This window comes from Oncorhynchus kisutch, linkage group LG13, assembly GCF_002021735.2.
Source record: "Oncorhynchus kisutch isolate 150728-3 linkage group LG13, Okis_V2, whole genome shotgun sequence".
NCBI lineage: Eukaryota > Metazoa > Chordata > Actinopteri > Salmoniformes > Salmonidae > Oncorhynchus > Oncorhynchus kisutch.
The window spans coordinates 26,173,510-26,196,930 of NC_034186.2; the positions used below are offsets into that span (position 1 = coordinate 26,173,510).

The 23,421-nt window shown below is 45.5% G+C and overlaps 1 protein-coding gene across 4 annotated transcripts in view; it reads right to left on the bottom strand.

Moving 5' to 3' along the window:
* Positions 1 to 23,421, bottom strand: part of LOC109902700 (cytoplasmic polyadenylation element-binding protein 2) — a 37,400-nt gene that overhangs the window by 5,971 nt on the left and 8,008 nt on the right. The window contains exons 2-7 of one of the 4 annotated variants that reach the window (XM_031785886.1): positions 22,632 to 22,904; positions 4,861 to 4,951; positions 2,401 to 2,451; positions 1,572 to 1,595; positions 384 to 551; positions 144 to 233 (exon numbers count right to left, since the gene is read on the bottom strand). In XM_031785886.1, the coding sequence (XP_031641746.1) occupies positions 144 to 233; positions 384 to 551; positions 1,572 to 1,595; positions 2,401 to 2,451; positions 4,861 to 4,951; positions 22,632 to 22,904 (697 nt within the window). The remainder of the gene's footprint in view (positions 1 to 143; positions 234 to 383; positions 552 to 1,571; positions 1,596 to 2,400; positions 2,452 to 4,860; positions 4,952 to 22,631; positions 22,905 to 23,421) is intronic. The other 3 variants (XM_031785888.1, XM_031785887.1, XM_020499285.2) reach the window with 3 other exon arrangements.

The following is a 23,421-nucleotide window of genomic DNA, read 5'->3' on the forward strand; positions in this document are numbered from 1 at the left end:
TAGCTGTACTGTCTCTTCCAGGAGTCTCAAGGCCATCATTGATTGCTACCAGCCATATTTATAAAGTATACGGTGATAAAACATACCTTTATGACATACATTTATTTCAATTTCAGTTAAAGAAAGTCTGAGGTGAGCTTTACCTTTGGGGGGGAAGTAGGATTTGCTCTCAGCCTTGTGTGGCCAGTCCACCACCAGGTGGCCAAAGCGACGGAAACTGTTGGTGATCTCATCTGACGAGAGATAGAAAGAAGAGGCGAGAGGAAGGCAGATGTGTGAGGAGTAACGGGAGAAGGAAAAACAACCTTTCATAACAGCATATCAACTGATTCACTGAACTAACAACACTGTGTTATGCTGTGTTATGCTCTTCCTCCTCTCACCTTCATCTATGTCAGGGGGCAGGCCGCCCACAAACACTTTGCGTGAGAAACGCTCGATGCGCTCCCCGTTCTGGTGGGGGTAACAGTTAGGGCCAAGCCCTGGGATGCCCTGGTTACCGTGCCCATCATCAAGGAGGCTGTCTTCAATGGGGAACAGGGAGGAGCGGCCTGGAGAAGAGGGGGTCACAGGTCAGCGGTCAGAACACCTGCAGACATGGACAATGACATCCACATAGATACACACATGCATACAATACATACAGTCACATCACAAGCAGATGCACATACTTCTGCTTTGCCAACAACAGAAGCAACCAACCTGCTGTAGCTCTGTTAACACCCACTGACAGTTCCTAGATTGAACACATTCATGGAGCCCGACGTCTTAATGTTATATAGAGATAGTATTATTATAATGAGTCATGATAAATGAGCGGGGTCCATAACAACATGTGTAATGGCTGTTTACATCTGTCACCAGGCTTTGTGCTGAGTAGCTACAAGATAAAGTACAAGCATAAAGTGATAGAGGATTATGTCCAATGTAGTATTTATACTGTAAATGTGCTGTAAATCCAAGACACGCAACCGTGAATACTCCAGCCAGAGCTCTGTGACTGACTGACAGACAGTAGACAGAGAGGACAAGCTTGAGGTCTGGTAAGGAAGCTGTGGATTCACGTTGTTACCATGGGGCAAAGCAGTAGCAGTAGTCAGAGCAATGGACTGAGGTAAACTAGTGGTAACCAAGCCTGAAACCTATGGTTTCCTATGGCAATGTCTGGATGTAAACGTGTTGTGCAGTATTCATATACGTCTGCAATTATATACTGTAGTGACCTTAACCCAACACCTAGCGACCTTGTCTAGAGATTAGGGTCTCTTGGAGTAAAGACTAAGATGTTGGGGCGAGAGTCGCTTGGACCTGGGTTAAAATCTACCCCCCAAATTCACTGCAATACATTCAAAAAGCAGCAACTACTGGTAAAAATGCTTGGGATGTCATAGTAAATAATTCAGATTGACTGTCAGTGGCGATCATGTTGACACTATAAACCCTGAATTGTTTGTATCCAGACACTGTTTTGGCAGCTGCAGTTCAGTAGCGTTAAAGCATGCTGTGTGGTGGATGAACACGCAACACACATGACATGACACAGACTGCACGTCACATGAAGGCGGCTTTACCTCGACGTCTCCCATAGCTCCTTGCTGCATGGAAACAAAGTAAAGAGTGGTTTTATGCCCTGCAGACATTCCTCGCAAGGTAAAGTATCCCCAGACCTGGTACTACTGACACTACAGATACTATGACCTCTAGTACCATTATTTACCCCTACCCCATTCAGCCCCTCATCATCTAACTGCATAGTTGGAGTGTCATGAAACCTTATTATCGTCACAGGATTGACATCATGTTGAATAGTTAGGTATATGACAATGTGTCAAACAGGAATGTAGGCTATATTGTAAACTGGACTAGGCTGACTACGTATGAGGAGCAGCCTAATGGAAACGACACCAGTCTTCTCCTGACATCTAGTCATGTGACCTAGCCTACATAAATAAGCTAAGTGACCTAGCTACTACACCACCTGCGGATGGTCATGTGACTTATACAACTAGGCATTCCACCTCGTCATGTGAGCCACACATTCCCCTTCAACATCTCAAGCCCCAGTAGGATTACAACAACAATCCATATCCTTCAACAGGAGACATGTTTACTACACTATTACAACACACAGCACAGCCTAGGAGAACCAACACTACTCATTTAACAAAAGAAATCCAGCATAGTCCACTATAGAGAAGGATATATCCCAACACAAATGAAGTTCAGAAAAGCGTAACAGGAAGGTCAATCCCATACCAGCTTGCTTCTCGATCTAGCCTGGTTGAGTCTCCCTAACGAGTCATGATATGGAAACATGAACACTGGGTCATTTCTAAAATAGTCTGGTGATAGTGATGGAAGAAGACACACAAGCTGGTGTTGGCCAGGAGAGATAATTACCATTGAGCATGAGCAGGCCATCAGCCCCGGGATGAGGGCATCCCACACGACCTGACATGACAGAGGCACACACACACACACACACACACACACACACACACACACACACACACACACACACACACACACACACACACACACACACACACACACACACACACACACACACACACACACACACACACACACACACACACACACACACACACAGGGATGAGACTCTCAGCAGATGGAGAGGACAGGTTGAGGATATCAAGTGCACGGCCATGTACTGTATAAGGAACAGAAGCACCACTGTCACATGACAGCCTACTGAGCTGTAGTGTCGGAACAGAACACTGAACAAAACCCTCTTTTCCACGGAGACAGCTTGAGCTGACAAAATACAACAACAACAAAACAACACCCTGAATAGATTTGGGTTAACCCTAATGAACTATCAGAAGCACATGTTAGCTATGTATGTTATCTCTACATTCAATGGGAAGAATTGCAGATGTGTGAACAGAGAAAGAAGACATGCTGGCAAATGATCTGATCTCCAGTTAAAAAATCAGCAACCCTATTTCCACTGCAATGTAAGCATGGTACATCTCCTATGCCCAGTTAGTTGAGCTCATTTCTAAAGTCCTGTGAGGTTAGTCCTTGTCTTCTGCTTCTGTACTAGCAGTCTGGGCTATAAATGGCAGAGCCCACTCTCCCCTCCTCTCCACCCTCTTCTCACCCTCTCCTCCTCACCCTCCACCCTCCTCTGGCTGTCACACAGCGTGTGAAAGTGTGTCTAAATTTAGTCCCCCTCTGGTTCTCTGTGCTGTGAATAATGGCCTATGCCCTCACCATCGGCTCCAGAGTCACAGTCAGGACCGGAGGACTATAGGACAACACCACACCCACTAATACTTATGGAGGCCCATGTTGAGCCAACTTCAACATTTAGACTAGTTTATGAACAATAATAATAATGAAGGTTGGGGAGTAACTGATTACATGTTATCTCATGTTATCTGATTACAAAAAACTGTAACTTTAATCAGTTAAATTACCATGAAAACATTTGTAATCAGATTACAGAAAACTAGATGATTACTTCTTGGATTAAATTTAAATTCAGAAACGATGCTTGCGTAAAAAAACACATTATGACATCTTTCTGTTTTCCCAATTATATTCAATGGGCCGACAGGTAGCCTGGTGGTTAGAGCGTTGGACTAGTAACTAAAAGGTTGCAATGTAAAAAAATCGTTCTGCACCTGAAAACACTGTTCCTAGGCAGTCAATGAAAATAAGAATTTGTTCTTAACTGACTTGCCTAGTTAAAAATTCTGCATTAAATAAAGGCGCAAGTTTAAAGTTTTTCCACCTGAGCGACTCTGACCACAATCCAGAGAACACTATGATGACACACCAAAAGCATTTGATGGATCCTTTTTGTCTTCTTTTAATGCCTGTTAAGGGGAAAGTAATCCAAAAGTAATGTTACTGATTACAATTTAGGACAAGTAACTAGTCACTGTAATGGATTACATTTAGAGGGGTAGTATACTGTGCAAAATACAATGTGAGGGAATGTGTTGTTTACTATAAATGTCAATCTAAACTTTTCGGTCCCTGTCCATAGTTTGGGGGAGTAAGTATGTTGACGCCAGTGGTCATAACTATGTGTGAAGCTATCTAGCTAGAAGTCATTTTTACACTGGCTACAATGCACCTGCTTAGAGTATTTTCTAAAAGTCCAGTAGCTGAGCTGAGCTGAGAGGAGAGGCCTGCCATGCAACTGTATGTCAGCCCTGTCTCTGTCACTCTACTCCTAGGCCAGCCCTATCTCTGTCATTCTACTCCTGGGCCAGCCCTGTCTCTGTCACTCTACTCCTGGGCCAGCCCTGTCTCTGTCACCGTACTCCCTGTCCCTGTGAGGAGTGGGCCAGTCCTGTCTCTGTCACTCTACTCCTGGGCCAGCCATGTCTCTGTCACTCTACTCCTGGGCCAGCCCTGTCTCTGTCACTCTACTCCTGGGCCAGCCCTGTCTCTGTCACTCTACTCCTGGGCCAGCCCTGTCTCTGTCACTCTACTCCTGGGCCAGCCCTGTCTCTGTCACCGTACTCCCTGTCCCTGTGAGGAGTGTTCCTATCCTATCAGGACAGAGAGTGCCGCAGTGCTGCCTGACTCCTGTCTGTCCGTGTGCCCCAGGTTAAGTTAAGCAGTAGCAGTAGCAGCAGGATCAGGGCTGTAAGGTCATTTAAAGGCACAGCCGGTTGTGGAAGAAAAAAAACATGCCTCTAGGAGGGAGCAGGAAGCCTGTCAGTGCCTTGGAAAAGGGTATACTTCACCTCATATGCATTCCCTCTAACCACTGTTCTCCCTAACCACAATCACAATGACTTTCCCCATCATACAGTGAGTCAGTAACTAAGTAAGTATGATAATTAAAGAAAGTGAGAGGGAGTAAGTAAGTAGTCTCACCCTTCATTGGATCTTGCTCCGCCCGCATGATGTCAATCAGAGAGCTTTCCAGGGAGTGCATGTTCAGGCTGTCGTACATTCTAGAGCGTTCCTAAAACACACACATACAACAAGCGGAAGGAACCTGCAGTGTTCTGGCACATAGCTTTGGGTAATAAAGTCTGTGGGTAACATAGATATGGGTAATAAAGTATGTGGGTAACATAGGTATGGGTAATAAAGTGTGTGGGTAACATAGTTATGGGTAATAAAGCCTGTGGGTAACATAGGTATGGGTAATAAAGTGTGTGGGTAACATAGGTATGGGTAATAAAGCCTGTGGGTAACATAGGTATGGGTAATAAAGTGTGTGGGTAACATAGTTATGGGTAATAAAGCCTGTGGGTAACATAGGTATGGGTAATAAAGCCTGTGGGTAACATAGGTATGGGTAATAAAGCCTGTGGGTAACATAGATATGGGTAATAAAGTCTGTGGGTAACATAGGTATGGGTAATAAAGTGTGTGGGTAACATAGGTATGGGTAATAAAGTGTGTGGGTAACATAGGTATGGGTAATAGCCTGTGGGTAACATAGGTATGGGTAATTGCCTGTGGGTAACATAGGTATGGGTAATAGCCTGTGGGTAACATAGGTATGGGTAATAAAGCCTGTGGGTAACATAGGTATGGGTAATAGCCTGTGGGTAACATAGGTATGGGTAATAGCCTGTGGGTAACATAGGTATGGGTAATAGCCTGTGGGTAACATAGGTATGGGTAATAGCCTGTGGGTAACATAGGTATGGGTAATAAAGCCTGTGGGTAACATAGGTATGGGTAATAGCCTGTGGGTAACATAGGTATGGGTAATAAAGCCTGTGGGTAACATAGGTATGGGTAATAGCCTGTGGGTAACATAGGTATGGGTAATAGCCTGTGGGTAACATAGGTATGGGTAATAGCCTGTGGGTAACATAGGTATGGGTAATAGCCTGTGGGTAACATAGGTATGGGTAATAGCCTGTGGGTAACATAGGTATGGGTAATAGCCTGTGGGTAACATAGGTATGGGTAATAAAGCATGTGGGTAACATAGGTATGGGTAATAGCCTGTGGGTAACATAGGTATGGGTAATAGCCTGTGGGTAACATAGGTATGGGTAATAAAGCCTGTGGGTAACATAGGTATGGGTAATAAAGCCTGTGGGTAACATAGGTATGGGTAATAAAGCCTGTGGGTAACATAGGTATGGGTAATAAAGCCTGTGGGTAACATAGGTATGGGTAATAAAGCCTGTGGGTAACATAGGTATGGGTAATAAAGCCTGTGGGTAACATAGGTATGGGTAATAAAGTCTGTGGGTAACATAGATATGGGTAATAAAGCCTGTGGGTAACATAGGTATGGGTAATAAAGCCTGTGGGTAACATAGGTATGGGTAATAAAGTCTGTGGGTAACATAGATATGGGTAATAAAGCCTGTGGGTAACATAGGTATGGGTAATAAAGCCTGTGGGTAACATAGGTATGGGTAATAAAGCCTGTGGGTAACATAGGTATGGGTAATAAAGCCTGTGGGTAACATAGGTATGGGTAATAAAGTGTGTGGGTAACATAGGTATGGGTAATAAAGCCTGTGGGTAACATAGGTATGGGTAATAAAGCCTGTGGGTAACATAGGTATGGGTAATAAAGCCTGTGGGTAACATAGGTATGGGTAATAAAGCCTGTGGGTAACATAGGTATGGGTAATAAAGCCTGTGGGTAACATAGGTATGGGTAATAAAGCCTGTGGGTAACATAGGTATGGGTAATAAAGCCTGTGGGTAACATAGGTATGGGTAATAAAGCCTGTGGGTAACATAGGTATGGGTAATAGCCTGTGGGTAACATAGGTATGGGTAATAAAGCCTGTGGGTAACATAGGTATGGGTAATAAAGCCTGTGGGTAACATAGGTATGGGTAATAGCCTGTGGGTAACATAGGTATGGGTAATAAAGCCTGTGGGTAACATAGGTATGGGTAATAAAGCCTGTGGGTAACATAGGTATGGGTAATAGCCTGTGGGTAACATAGGTATGGGTAATAAAGCCTGTGGGTAACATAGGTATGGGTAATAAAGCCTGTGGGTAACATAGGTATGGGTAATAAAGCCTGTGGGTAACATAGGTATGGGTAATAAAGCCTGTGGGTAACATAGGTATGGGTAATAAAGCCTGTGGGTAACATAGGTATGGGTAATAAAGCCTGTGGGTAACATAGGTATGGGTAATAGCCTGTGGGTAACATAGGTATGGGTAATAATGTCTGTGTGTATGTGGCTTAATAATTCAGAGTGTGTTAACAGCACATACATGGATTAAAATTCTTTACGTATTTATTCACTTCAGGGGTACTACGGTATGCTAGTGAGCAGAGTGGACCCAATGATAGATTCAACAGGAACTCTGGAGCACGTCCCAGAGACAGACAGACAGACAGAGAGCAGAAACCAAATCCAGGAATGGCATTTACCCAGAGTGCCCACTGGGATGAGAGGGAGGTTATGAGCTCTTCAGAGGGGCTATAAGACAGCCATGCACGGTGAATCTAAACCCGAGGCCTGTCAACCTTTATAACATACCACAGATGGCAGAACCTTTAAAGAAAATGGTGTACTTTACTGTGTATGTACATGACAAGGGCCCTCTCATGGTTGAGAACATGAGGGAAGATACAAGCTCATATGAGCACCTCAAACACCTCGAACTTAATGTTTACTCCCTTACCTAATTAGACAATAATGGCATTTTCTAGGTGCCTAAGATAAATTGCTAGAGGTATGGTCATCATACTAGCCTGACCACAACTTGAAAGTACTCCACATACTACTGGTCCTGACTAGAGTTCAGGCATGACCATTGGCATGGCCAATTAATTAGGGCCGATTTCAAGTTTTCATAACAATCGGTAATCTGCATTTTTGGATGCCGATTATGGCCAATTACATTGCAATCCACAAGGAAACTGCGTGGAAGGCTGACCACCTGTTATGCGAGTGCAGCAAGGAGCCATGGTAAGGTGCTAGCTAGCATTAAACTTATCTTAGAAAAAACTATAAATTTTAACATAATCACTAGTTAACTACACATGGTTGATGGTATTACTAGGTTAACTAGCTTGTTCTGCGTTGCATATAATCAATGCGGTGCCTGTTAATTTATCATCGAATCACAGCATACTTCGCCAAACGGGGGATGATTTAACAAAAGAGCATTCGTGAAAAAAGCACAATCGTTGCACGAATGTACCTAACCATAAACATCAATGCCTTTCTTAAAATCAATAACATAAGTTTTTTTTTTTAAACCTGCATATTTATTTAAAATAAATTCATGTTTAGCAGGTAATATTAACTAGGGAAATTGTGTCAAATCAAATCAAATCAAATCAAATTTATTTATATAGCCCTTCGTACATCAGCTGATATCTCAAAGTGCTGTACAGAAACCCAGCCTAAAACCCCAAACAGCAAGCAATGCAGGTGGAGAAGCACAGTGGCTAGGAAAAACTCCCTAGAAAGGCCAATACCTAGGAAGAAACCTAGAGAGGAACCAGGCTATGTGGGGTGGCCAGTCCTCTTCTGGCTGTGCCGGGTGGAGATTATAACAGAACATGGTCAAGATGTTCAATGTTCATAAATGACCAGCATGGTCGAATAATAATAAGGCAGAACAGTTGAAACTAGAGCAGCAGCACAGTCAGGTGGAAGTTGAAACTGGAGCAGCAGCATGGCCAGGTAGACTGGGGACAGCAAGGAGTCATCATGTCAGGTAGTCCTGGGGCATGGTCCTAGGGCTCAGGTCAGTTGAAACTGGAACAGCAGCATGGCCAGGTGGACTGGGGACAGCAAGGAGTCATCATGTCAGGTAGTCCTGGGGCATGGTCCTAGGGCTCAGGTCCTCCGAGAGAGAGAAAGAAAGAGAGAAGGAGAGAATTAGAGAACGCACACTTAGATTCACACAGGACACCGAATAGGACAGGAGAAGTACTCCAGATATAACAAACTGACCCCAGCCCCCCGACACATAAACTACTGCAGCATAAATACTGGAGGCTGAGACACTTCTCTTGTGTTCATTGCACGCAGAGTCAGGGTATATGCAACAGTTTGGGCCGCCTGGCTCGTTGCGAACTAATTTGCCAGAATTTTACATAAGGTTGACATAACATTGAAGGTTGTGCAATGTAACAGCAATATTTAGACTTAGGGTTGCCACCAGTTCGATAAAATACGTAACGGTTCCGTATTTCACTGAAAGAATAAACGTTTTGTTTTCGAAATGATAGTTTCCGGATTTGACCATATTAATGACCAAAGGCTCATATTTCTGTTTTTATTATATTTATTATTATATATTTTTTTATATTATAATTAAGTCTATGATTTGATATTTGCTAGAGCAGTCTGATTGAGGGGTGGTAGGCGGCAGCAGGCTCGTAAGCATTCATTCAAACTTTACTGCGTTTGCCAGCAGCTCTTAGCAATGCTTGAAACACAGAGCTGTTTATGACTTCAAGCCTATCAACTCCTGAGATTAGGCTGGCAATACTAAAGTGCATCCAATGGTCCAATGGTCAAAGGTATATGAAATACACATGGTATAGAGAGAAATAGTCAACGCGTCATAATTCCTATAATAACTAGAACCTAAAACTTCTTAACTGGGAATATTGAACCACCAGCTTTCATATGTTCTTATGTTCTGAGCAAGGAACTTAAACATTGGCTTTTTTACATGGCACATATTGCACTTTTACGTTCTTCTCCAACACTGGGTTTTTGCATTATTTAAACCAAATTGAGCATGTTTCAGATTAACTGGTATCGGCTTTTTTTGGTCCTCCAATAATCGGTATCGGCGTTGAAAAATCATAATCGGTCGACCTCTAGTCCTGACACAGGATTAAAAACACTTAACTAAAAAAATTATACTGTCCAGTGGTCAATCTGTGTGTGATTTGTAGCCCAATGTTAGTCTAACATTTCCTGGCTGACTCTACGGCATCAATCAGGGACCCTGGCATTAGGACTAGATTCAGCCACAGGCCGATTTTTGTCGGACTGGATGGTTGGGGGGCCAGAACATAATAATAAATTGCAAATTGACCACAACTATGCCCAAAAAGAGATTGGATTTGAAACTAACAACAATTTCATACCTTGCTTACATTGAGACACAATCAAATGTCTTTTTTTATTTGTGGGAATACTTGGTGAACAGATTTCTAAAATTAAACTCATATTTGATTTGAGTCTTTTTTGTACACCATTTTTTGGTTGGCCGGTTTTGGTTCACGGGCTGCCTGTTGCCGACTCCTGCTATAGTCAGGTGGACATTATGGTTTAGGTGATGCTGTATCCACTGTATAAACTGAGGAGTGTTGCCACACAGTCAACCAATGAGAATGTAGTACAGATCTATGTAGGAGACTAATCCACTAGCCAGATGAACGTGTATTATAATTGCCTTTATATGATGTGATATTTCCTAGCTACCTGCTACCGGGTGGCTATAGGGGCTAACGCCCCTGCCCCGAAGCTAGCACCAGTTAGTCACGAGCCAGGCGCATCTCCCGGCTAGCAAACAAAATTACTACAACTACAATACCTCTGTGCCCTCAACTGGCCTTTGTCGGACGTCGGAGCAGATGCTTCTACTTACCCCGGTCTGCTAACTTTAAACGCGGTGTCTCCCGCGTGCTAGCATAGTAACGACTACCTCGTGGCTTCCCTGTTCCATCTATTGCTGTTCACTGGATCCTATGATCACTTGGCTACATAGCTGATGCCTGCTGAACTGTCCATTAATCACGGTACTCCATCTTGTTTATTTTTTGTTTATCTGTCGGCCCAAGTCTCAAACTCAGGCCCTGTGTGTAGTTAACCGAACCTCTCTGCCCATTCATAGCCATTTTACCTGTTGCTGTTGTCTTAGCTGATTAGCTGTTGTTGTCTTACCCGTTGTTGTCTTAGCTAGCTCTCCCAATCAACACCTGTGATTGTTTTATGCTTTGCTTTATGTCTCTCTCAAATGTCAATATGCCTTGCACACTGTTGTTTAGGATAGTTATCATTGTTTTAGTTTACTGCGGAGCCCCTAGTCCCACTCAACATGCCTCAGATACCTCCTTTGTCCCACCTCCCACACATGCGATGACCTCACCCAGCATAACTAACGCGTTCAGAGATGCAACCTCTCTTATCATCCCTCAGTGCCTAGGTTTACCTCCACTGTACCAACACCCCACCATACCCCTGTCTGCACATTATGAACTGAATATATTCTACCACGCCCAGAAATCTGCTCCTTTTATTCTCTGTCCCCAATGCACCAGACGACCAGTCTTGATAGCCTTTAGCCGTACCCTCATCCTACTCCTCCTCTGTTCCTCGGGTGATGTGGAGTTTAACCCAGGCCCTGCGTGTCCCCAGGCACTTTCATTTGTTGACTTCTGTAACTGAAAAAAACTTGGTTTCATGCATGTTAAAATCAGAAGCCTCCTCCCTAAGTTTGTTTAACTCACTGCTTTAGCACACTCCGCCAACCCTGATGTTCTTTCCGTGTCTGAATCCTGGCTTAGCAAGGCCACCAAAAATGTGGAGATTTCCATACCCAACTACAACATTTTCCGTCAAGATAGAACTGCCAAAGGGGGAGGAGTTGCAATCTACTCCAGAGATAGCTTGAAAAGTTCTGTCATACTTTCCAGGTAAACAGTTCGAGCTTCTAATTTTAAAAATGAATCTCTCCAGAAATAAGTCTCTCACTGTTGCTGCCTGTTATAGACCCCCATCAGCTCCCAGCTGTGCCCTGGACACCATATGTGAATGGATTGTCCCCCATCTATCTTCACAGCTCGTTCTGTTAGGTGACCTAAACTGGGATATGCTTAACACCCCAGCAGTCCTACAATTTAAGCTAGATGCCCTCAATCTCACACAAATTATCAAGGAACCCACCAGGTACAACCCTAAATCCATAAACATGGGCACCCTCGTAGATATTATCCTGACCAACTTGTCCTCCAAATACACATTGCTGTTTTCAATCAGGATCTCAGCAATCCCTGCCTCATTGCCTGCATCCGTTATGGGTCCGCGGTCAAACGACTACCCCTCATCACTGTCAAACGCTCCCTAAAACACTTCTGCGAGCAGGCCTTTCTAATCAACCTGGCCCGGGCATCCTGGAAGGATATTGACCTCATCCCGTAGGTCGAGGATGCCTGGGCGTTCTTTAAAATTAATTTCCTCACCATCTTAAATAAGCATGTCCCTTTCAAATAATGTAGAACTAAGAACAGATATAGCCCTTGGTTCACTCCAGACCTGACTGCCCTCGACCAGCATAAAAACATCCTGTGGCGGACTGCACTAGCATTGAATAGTCCCCGCAATATGCAACTTTTCAGGGAAGTCAGGAACCAATACACACAGTCAGTCAGGAAAGCAAACTTTTTCAAACAGAAATTTGCATCCTGTAGCTCTGACTACAAAATGTTTTGGGACACTGTAAAGTCCATGGAGAATACAAGCACCTCCTTCCAGCTGCCCATTGCACTGAGGCTAGGTAACACTGTCACCATTGATATATCCACGATAATCAAGGAATATCAATAAGCATTTCTCTACGGCTGGCCATGCTTTCCTCCTGGCTACCCCAACCCTGACCAACAGCTCCGCACCCCCCGCATGTGCTTGCCCAAGCCTCCCCAGCTTCTCCTTCACCCAACTCCAGATAGCAGATGTTCTGAAAGAGCTACAAAATCTGGACCCGTACAAATCAGCTGGGCTAGACAATCTCTTGGGCTAGACCCTCTCTTTCTAAAATGATCCGCCACCATTGTTGCAACCACTATTACCAGTCTGTTCCACCTCACTTTCGTATCGTCCGAGATCCCCCTCTTCAAAGGGGAAGACACTCTAGACCCAAATTGTTATAGACCTATATCCATCCTGCCCTGCCTTTAAAGTATTTGAAAGCCAAGTTAGTAAACAGATCACTGACCATTTCGAATCCCACCGTACCTTCCCCGCTGTGCAATCCGGTTTCCGAGCTGGTCACGGGTGCACCTCAGCCACGCTCAAGGTGCTAAATGATATCATAACCACCATCGATAAAAGACAGTGCTGTGCAGCCGTCTTCATCGACCTGGCCAAGGTTTTCGACTCTGTCAATCACAGTATTCATATCGGCAGACTCAACAGCCTTGGTTTCTCAAATGACTGTCTCGCCTGGTTCACCAACCACTTCTCAGACAGAGTTCATTGTGTCAAATCGGAGGGCCTGTTGTCCGGACCTCTGGCAGTCTCTATGGGGGTACCACACGATTTAATTATAGGGCCGACTCTCTTCTCTGTATATATCAACGATGTCGCTCTTGCTGTGGGTGATTCCCTGATTCATCTCCATGCAGACAACACCATTCTGTATACATCTGGCCCTTCTTTGAACACTGTGTTAACTAACTTCCAAATTAGCTTCAATGCTATACAACACTCCTCCCATTGCCTCCAACTGCTCTTAAACGCTAGTAAAACCAAATGCATGCTTTTCAAACGTTCGCTGCTCGCACTCGCCCGCCCGACTAGCATCACTACTCTGGATGGTTAGAATATGTGGACAACGGGGATTGGAGGGACGCCATGTGCGACTGACGTGTTTTCCGTTTGCTCCCGTGGTATTCTTAACGTTTATGTGAATTTTGCAGCAGAACCGTATTTATTTTCAAATATTCGTTTGGTGATCCCTTTCTGTAAAAACCAAGACTACTTTGCTTCTGAATGTCATCATGTCGACAAAACATAAGGCCAAAAGCATGACTTTGAGAAAACCCGGCCTACAAGACCCACTCTCATGATGTCACGTTCTGACCTTAGTTCGTTTGTTATTTATTGTTTTGTTCAGTGTTCCAGTACATCATTAAAAGCTATGAACACTTACCACGCTGCTTATTGGTCCTCCTCTCTTTCTCCCAACGACGATCGTTACAGAAGCACCCACCAAAAAAGGACCAAGCAGTGTCGTAATGGGCAGCAGAAATCTCAAGACTCATGGACATGGGAGGAGATTTTGGAAGGCAAGGGACCCTGGGCACAGGCTGGGGAATATCGCCGCCCAAAGGCAGAGCTGGAGCTGAGCGGCGGTGGTATGAGGAGGCTGCACGGCAGCGCGGCTGGGACGAGAGGCAGCCCCAAAAATGTATTGGGGGAGGCACACGGGGAGTGTGGCTAAGTCAGGTAGGAGACCTGCGCCAACTCCCCGTGCTTACCGTGGAGAGAGGTGGACCAGGCAGGCACCGTGTTATGCCGTGAGGCGCACGGTGTCCCCGGTGCACAGGCATAGCCCGGTGCGTTACAGCGCAGCTCCTCGTATCGGCCGGGCTAGAGTGGGCATAAAGCCAGGTGCCATGAAGCCAGCTCAGCGCATCTGGTCTCCGGTGCGTCTCCTCGGGCCGGGGTACATGGCACCAGCCCTACGCATGGTGTCCCTGGTTCGCCAGCACTGCTGGGTAGTATCCAACCAGGTAGGGTTGTGCAGGCTCGGTGCTCGAGACCTCAAGTGCGCCTCCACGGTCCGGTCTATCTGGTGCCTCCTCCACGCACCAGCCCTCCGGTGGCAGCCCCCCGCACCAGGCTGTCTCTCCGTCTCCTCCCTACAGGTGCTCCCGTCTGTCCGGAGCTGCCAGAGTCGCCCTCCTGTCCGGAGCTGCCAGAGTCGCCCTCCTGTCCGGAGCTGCCAGAGTCGACCTCCTGTCCGGAGCTGCCAGAGTCGCCTTCCTGTCCGGAGCTGTCAGAGTCGCCCTCCTGTCCGGAGCTGCCAGAGTCTCCCGTCTGTCCTGAGCTGCCAGAGTCGTCCGCCAGTCAGTAGCTGCCAGAGCCGCCGGTCAGTCAGGAGCTGCCAGAGCCACTGTTCAGTCAGGAGCTGCCAGATCCGCCAATCAGTCAGGAGCTGCCAGAGCCGCCTGTCAGTCAGGAGCTGCCAGATCCGTCCGTTACTCTGGCGCTGCCGGAATCGCCCTTCACTCCGGAGCTGCCGGAGTCTCCCGCCTGTCCGGTGCTGCCGGAATCTCCCGTCCGTCCGGTGCTGCCAGATTCTCCCGTCTATTCGGGACCTGTAGCTAGGGTCCCCAGTCCGAGGTCGGCGGCGAGGGTCGCCGCTCTAAAGAGGCCACGGAGGCCGTTAAAAGAGGCGGAGAAAGACTATGGTGGAGTGGGGCCCACTTCCCACGCTAGAGCCGCCACCGCGGACAAACACCCACCCAGACCCTCCCCTATAGGTTCAGGTTTTGTGGCCGGAGTCTGCACCTTTGGGGGGGGGGGGGGGGTACTGTCACGTTCTGACCTTAGTTTGTTTGTTATTTATTGTTTTGTTCAGTGTTCTAGTACGTCATTAAAAGCTATGAACGCTTACCACGCTGCACATTGGTCCTCCTTTCTTTCTCCCAACGACGATCGTTACACATCACCGCCCTCTCTTGAGTCTGAGAGCCCGGGGACTCACACTTTACCCGGGGGTGCGGCTTGGCCTGGCGGCGCTGAAATGAACATTCTCGAGGCCATCAAACTACTACGCTCTGAGATAGTTGAAATGAAAACGGAGGTGGTTGCTACGATTGAGGCCCGATACAGGAGGTTTCTGATACTTTAAAAGCAGATCTAACCATCCTGCGGAACGAAACGGTGCCAGCAATCACTTCACTCAAAACAACAACGGCGTCGCACACTACAATGATTGCAGCACTGGAGCTCTCCGCTACCAATGTCTTCGACTTAACTACATACCTGGAGGCTGACGTGAAACGCCTAGCTGTGGATTTGAAAAAGGTGAAGGAGAGCTGTGTGAGTTTAGAGGGATTCTCTCGCTGCAACAACCTGAGACTTGTATCGGTCCCAGAGTCAGCGGAAATGCCTCGCACCACGGATTTAGTTTCTGGGCTGCTGAAGGATGTTCTTGCCTTAGATGAAAAGCCCCTGATTGATCGTGCCCACCGGTCGCTGCGCCCAAAGCCCAGGGATGGGGAGAGGCCCCGTGATATAATTCTTCGAGTGCACTTTTTCCACGAGAAGATGGAGATTCTCAGACGAGCCCGCAATACCACTCTGGAGAGGTTCGAGTCTGTTTGATTGAGTGTGTGGACAGGTGTCTTTTATACAGTTAACGAGTTCAAACAGGTGCAGTTAATACAGGTAATGAGTGGAGAACAGGAGGGCTTCTTAAAGAAAAACTAACAGGACTGTGAGAGCCGGAATTCTTACTGGTCGTAGGTGATCAAATACTTATGTCATGCAATAAAATGCTAATTAATTACTTAAAAATCATACAATGTGATTTTCTGGATTTTTGTTTTAGATTCCGTCTCTCACAGTTGAAGTGTACCTATGATAAAAATTACAGACCTCTACATGCTTTGTAAGTAGGAAAGCCTGCAAAATCGGCACTGTATCAAATAAATACCCACTGTAATTATATACATCTACAAGTGGTGCTTTTGTAATTTTGTTTGCACAAGGGATTCACTTTTATTAATATATATATATATATATTTTTTATCTCTCTTTTTGCTGTTTGATCCACTAACAAAACGCGACTTTAAAGAGCAGGACTGTGGGTTTAGGTTTAAGACCGCACTCTCACAGACATACTGTGCGAAGAGAACATGTTCTATTTAGGCTTGTACCTCGTTTGGGGAGGTATTGTCTGGGATGGGGGGAGGGGGTGGAGGGGTGGGGGAGTTGAATTGTTCAGTTCTAATGTTGTCATTCTGTCTTCTTAGTTTTTTTTCCTGTACTTTTTTCAAACATCTACCACCGTACATTATTACTCTGAGACAAGTTATTCTGGGGTTTTTGGGCGCTCATTGCTTTTCCATTCTATGCTCTAATGACAGGGTTGGATAACGGGAATGCCCAGAGGGGCCGAAATAATGCGATCAAGTACATTTCGTGGAACATCAAAGGGGTTAATAACCTGGTGAAGCATAAGAGGGTGTTGACACACTTAAAGGGTTTGAATGCAAATGTTGCATTTCTACAAGAGACTCACTTGAGGACTGGTGAGCATTTTAGGATGCGTAGGGACTGGCTTGGTCAAGTGTTCCACTCTAACTTTCATAGTAAATCAAGAGGTGTTGCCATTTTGGTTGATAAAGCTACTCCCTTTGTAGCTTCTGAGGTTATTGCTGATCCTAAGGGACGATACGTCATAGTAACCGCTAAACTGTTTTCTACCCCTCTTGTTTTGGCTAGTGTTTATGCTCCCAATTGGGATGACACAAGTTTCATTTCTTCCTTTTTGTCTGCTATACCCAATTTAGATTCTCATTTGTTGATTTTAGGGGGGGGGGGGATTTCAACTGTAAAATGTCCCCAGTTCTTGACAAGTCCTCACGAACAACTACAGGCCCATCTAAATGTGCCCTACTTATTCAAACCTTTCTTCAGAAATATGCTATGTTTGAGGCCTGGTGTTTTCCTACATCCTACAGATAGACAGTATTCCTTTTATTCTCATGTTCATCAAACATACTCCCAGATTGATTACTTCTTTTTGGACAAAAAACTTCTGCCTAACCTTCAGCGGTGTACTTACGAGAGTATTGTTATTTCTGACCATTCACCATTAGTGCTTGAACTAGAGTTTCCCCAGTGACCTCCTATGTGTTATCAATGGCGTCTTAACCCCATTTTACTCTCAGATAAGAGGTTTGTCAATTTCATTTCTTCTGAAATCACCTTATTCCTAGAAACTAATTCAACACCAGGTATGTCCTGCTCTACCATATGGGAGTCTCTCAAAGCATACCTACGTGGCCAAATGATTTCTTATACAGCCAACCAAAACAGAGTTCGCTCTCAGCGACTTCGGGACCTGAGCGAGTCCATAGCCACATTGGATGAGAAGTATGCTACGGATCCTTCCTCTGATCTGCATGAAGAGCGTCAACTACTCCAATCTGAATTTGAAGAGCTTTCTACCAGGCAAGCTGAACAGTTACTCTTGTGAGCTCGGTACAGAGTGTATGAACAAGGCGACAAGGCCAGTAAACTCCTTGCACATCAGATTCGTAAATCTGAGGCCTCACGTTTAATCCCACAAATAAGGACCCCGTCTGGTGTCACCACAGTTATACATAAAGAGATCAATGATCAATTCAAACAATTTTACTCTGCGCTATACACCTCTGAATCCCCTCAAGACCCTTTGCTGATTGATTCCTTCTTTAATGGCTTGAATATGCCTTCAATTGATACAGACTCCCATGACTGACTAGAAGAAGAATTTACACCTGAGGAGATTGCAACAGCAGTGTCCGCAATGAAAAGTGGTAAATCACCGGGTCCGGATGGTTTTCCAACCAAATTTTACAGGACGTTTTCTGGTCTGCTTTGCACATTCTTGCCTCGACTATTTGCAGAGTGCCTTAATACCTCAAAGCTACTGCCTAGTCTTTATCAGGCTTCAATTTCATTACTATTAAAGAAAAACAAAGACTCCCTGGAATGTGGATCCTATCTCCCAATCTCGCTTTTAAACTGTGATTACAAAATCCTAGCTAAGCTTTTAGCCATCCGTATGGAAGGCTCGCTGCACCAAGTAATACACTCTGACCAGACTGGCTTTGTGAGAAATAGGCATTTGTTTTTCAATATTAGGCGCCTTATGAATATACTGTACTCCCCAGCGTCAGGGGACCCTGAGGTGGTGGTCTCACTTGATGTGGAAAAAGCGTTTGACCGTGTTGAGTGGGATTACCTAACAGCTGCCCTTTATAGATTTGGCTTTGGCCCCAAATTCATTGCGTGGATAAAGATTATTTATTTTTCCCCCATGGCTTCGGTACGGACTAACAACTTGTCCTCTGACTATTTTCCCTTGCACCGCGGATCCAGACAGTGTTGTCCACTCTCCCCCTTGCTGTTTGCTTTGGCAATTGAGCCTCTCGCCATTGCACTACGCTCTAATGATGCCATTCAAGGAATAATCAGGACGGGCTTAGAGCAGAATGTCTCACTATATGCGGACGACCTCCTTTAGTTTATCTCTAACCCTGATACCTCATAGCCACGTGCCTTATCTGTTGTTAAAAAGTTTGGATCAATCTAAGGGTACAAGCTGAATCTAGGCAAGAGATAGCTTTTTCCTGTAAACAAGGCTGCTTTAAAGTGCTCTTTTACAAGTTCTCAGTTTAGGATTGTCCGGGATCAATTCACCTACTTGGGAGTTAAAGTGACAAGGAAATATTCAAATTTGTTTCAGGAAAACTTTGTTGCTCTAGCAGACAGTTTGAAACAATCTTTAACTTTTTGGAATTCACTACCTCTTTCCCTTATCGGAAGGAGTAATGTCATTAAAATGAGTGTGTTGCCCAAATTTTTATATTTATTTCAATGTTTACCCATTTTTATTACAAAATATATATATTTTTCACTGGATCAAACATTCATGCATTTTATTTGGGATGGCAAGGTACCACGGATTGGTAGAAAACATTTACAGAAGCCTAAGTCATTGGGGGGTTTAGCTCTACCAAATTTTCAGACATACTATTGGGCTGCAAATTTCAGAGCCCTTCTGTACTGGCTGCAGACTGATCCTACTGGCCCTAGACCACTCTGGGTCCAGATGGAGTCTGAATCGTGTAAACCTGCTGCACTTTCTTCTGTGTTGTGCTCGTCTCTCCCAGTGTCCCTAGGCAAAAGGTGTGTCAACCTAATTGTAAAGCAGTCTCTTAAAATTTGGAATCAGTTCCGTTTAGCCTTTAGCCTCCGAGGCTTTTCTCTATCAGGCCCAATCAATCAGAACATTTTATTTTATTTTATTTCCTCCATCTTTGAATGATGGGTCTTTTGGCATCTGGCACTCACAACTACAAATACCTAGGTGTCTGGCTAGACTGTAAACTCTCCTTCTAGACTCATTTTAAACATCTCCAATCCAAAATTAAATGTAGAATCGGCTTCCTATTTCGCAGCAAAGCATCCTTCACTCACGCTGCCAAACATACCCTCGTAAAACTGACTATCCTACCGATCCTCGACTTCGACGATGTCATTTACAAAATAGCTTCCAAAACTCTACTCAGCAAACTGGATGCAGTCTATCACAGTGTCATCCGTTTTGTCACCAAAGCCCCTTATACCACCCACCACTGCGACCTGTATGCTTTAGTAGGCTGGCCCTCGCTACATATTCGTCGCCAGACCCACTGGCTCCAGGTCATCTATAAGTCTATGCCTTATCTCAGCTCACTGGTCACGATAACAACACCCACCCGCAGCACGTGCTCCAGCAGGTATATCTCACTGGTCATCCCCAAAGCCAACACCTCCTTTGGCCGCCATTCCTTCCAGTTCTCTGCTGCCAATGACTGGAACGAATTGCAAAAATCACTAAAGATGGAGACTTTTATTTCCCTCACCATCTTTAAACATCAGCTATCTGAGCCGCTTACCGGTCGCTGCAGCTGTACATAGCCCATCTGTAAATAGCCCACCCAATCTACCTACCTCATCCCCATATTGTTTTTATGTACTTTTCTGCTCTTTTGCACACCAGTATATCTACTTGAACATCATCATCTGCTCATCTATCACTTAGCAGTGTTAATCTGCTAAATTGTAATTACTTCGCTACTATGGCCTATTTATTGCCTTACCTCCTCACGCCATTTGCACACACTGTATATTGACCTTATTTTTTTTCTATTGTGTTATTAACTGTACGCTTCTTTATTCCATGTCTAACTCTGTGTTGTTGTTTGTGTCGCACTGCTTTGCTTTATCTTGGCCAGGTCGCAGTTGTAAATGAGAACTTGTTCTCAACTGGCCCACCTGGTTAAATAAAGGTGAAATAAATAAAAGAAATGAATGGTTATAAAGGCATTCTTATGGAAAGATCAAAGCATGTAGGAATGTAACCTCCATGGGTTAGGCAACAGGGCACCCCTCTAAATCTCCCAGTGTCAGCATACTACTACCCCCTTTCTACTTCTGCTTATCTCTGTCAATGACATTCACATCATGATGAAGCACAAATGCATATCCCCTATCCAAAACATTACACACAGGAAGGAAGCAAAAGACAGGAGACGCGTATGGAATTTGAGGAATTCCTGGTCGGACACTGTTTATAGAAATGAAAAATTCATGGAGGAGGGCCTGCTTCCTGGAATAGGAAGTGCAGCGCCATGACAGACGGGAGAAAGTAACAAGGGATTACTGTGAAAAATGTGTTAGGGAAATAACTTGCGTGTTTTTCCGGTCTCAACCAAGATACAGTATGGTGATGGTGGCCCACCCAAAGATCCTTTCTTAAGGCCTGCTGCCTCCAGTTTCCCCCTTTGTACTTAAAAGGTCAGAACTGTGCTGTACACAATTAAATGACATCAGTTATGGGTCTCTAAGTATGTCTGCGAGTTATAACAACCCCCATCCTGAAATAGACTCTGCTAAATGTGGTGTTACCTGCTAAATGTGGTGTTAAAGTAACGTTAAAGCAGCACTAACTGCAGCCTGCTCCCTGACACCTCCACTATGGCAGAAAGAAATAACACCGCTCCCGCCTGATTGAAATGGTAATTCTGCTCGTCATCTGGGAATTGACATTCATTCTCAGCTGTGTGTTTTCTAAACAGCCCCTTTACACTCTCTCCCCTCCTCTCTCTCTCTCTGCTCCCTCCCAGCTCTCTCTCTTCCCCTCTGCATCCTGATCAGCTCTCACTGTCTGGCTCTCTGCGTTTGATGCTTGTCACCTCCCTGCTCCTTCTTTCCAACAATCCTATACTGTGAAACACTCTGCACCCTGAAGACAGTGCTGTAAATATTAAACTGTCTCATTCCCATAATTTAAAGCTTTTCCCTGGCCTCCCTGCTCTCTCTCTCTACCTTCCACCGACCACACGTACTCTCTCTCTCTACCTTCCACCGACCACACGTACTCTCTCTCTCTCTACCTTCCACCGACCACACGTACTCTCTCTCTCTACCTTCCACCGACCACACGTACTCTCTCTCTCTACCTTCCACCGACCACACGTACTCTCTCTCTCTCTACCTTCCACCGACCACACGTACTCTCTCTCTCTCTACCTTCCACCGACCACACGTACTCTCTCTCTCTACCTTCCACCGACCACACGTACTCTCTCTCACTACCTTCCACCGACCACACGTACTCTCTCTCTCTCTACCTTCCACCGACCACACGTACTCTCTCTCTACCTTCCACCGACCACACGTACTCTCTCTCTCTACCTTCCACCGACCACACGTACTCTCTCTCTCTCTACCTTCCACCGACCACACGTACTCTCTCTCTCTACCTTCCACCGACCACACGTACTCTCTCTCTCTACCTTCCACCGACCACACGTACTCTCTCTCTCTACCTTCCACCGACCACACGTAATCTCTCTCTCTCTACCTTCCACCGACCACACGTACTCTCTCTCTCTACCTTCCACCGACCACACGTACTCTCTCTCTACCTTCCACCGACCACACGTACTCTCTCTCTCTACCTTCCACCGACCACACGTACTCTCTCTCTCTTGCTCTCTCTACCTTCCACCGACCACTCTTTCTGAAACACGTACTCTCTTGCTCACTCTCTGGCTCTAATATCGAATTCAGGATATTATTACGTTAAACCCCTTTGCACTCCTTCCACCAAAATGTATACAGTACATATACACACACACAGACCCCATGTATATTTATGCTTACTGAGAAAAAGCATGTACCTGGAGAGGCATAAGCGTGTTACTGTTACTGTCTGTTCGGAACATGTTCTCCTCCATCCAGGACTTGGGGCCCATGGAGCCGGCGGAGCGGGGGAACTTGGGAGGTGCAATGACGTTACTGGGGAAGGGCTTCTTCATGGGGGAAACCTGGCTGACAGAGCCCGGGATGCCCATGCCTCCACCACGACGGTGGTCCCGACCCCAGGACATATTCCCAGAGCCCCAGCCACTCCCCTGGTGACTGCCAGTCCAGGGAGACTGCTTCACCATGGACTGAAGAAAGAAAGAAAGAAAGAAAGAAAGAAAGAAAGAGAGAGAGAGAGAGAGAGAGAGAGAGAGAGAGAGAGAGAGAGAGAGACCCAATGTGAAACTGTGTGTTGTTGAACCAATATTTATTGTTTGTATTTGATGTGTTTCTTTGATCCTGTGTTTCTCCCTCTGCCACAGTCTACTATGACCTGGTCCTGTGTTTCTCCCTCTGCCACAGTCTACTATGACCTGGTCCTGTGTTTCTCCCTCTGCCACAGTCTACTATGACCTGGTCCTGTGTTTCTCCCTCTGCCACAGTCTACTATGACCTGGTCCTGTGTTTCTCCCTCTGCCACAGTCTACTATGACCTGGTCCTGTGTTTCTCCCTCTGCCACAGTCTACTATGACCTGGTCCTGTGTTTCTCCCTCTGCCACAGTCTACTATGACCTGGTCCTGTGTTTCTCCCTCTGCCACAGTCTACTATGACCTGGTCCTGTGTTTCTCCCTCTGACACAGTCTACTATGACCTGGTCCTGTGT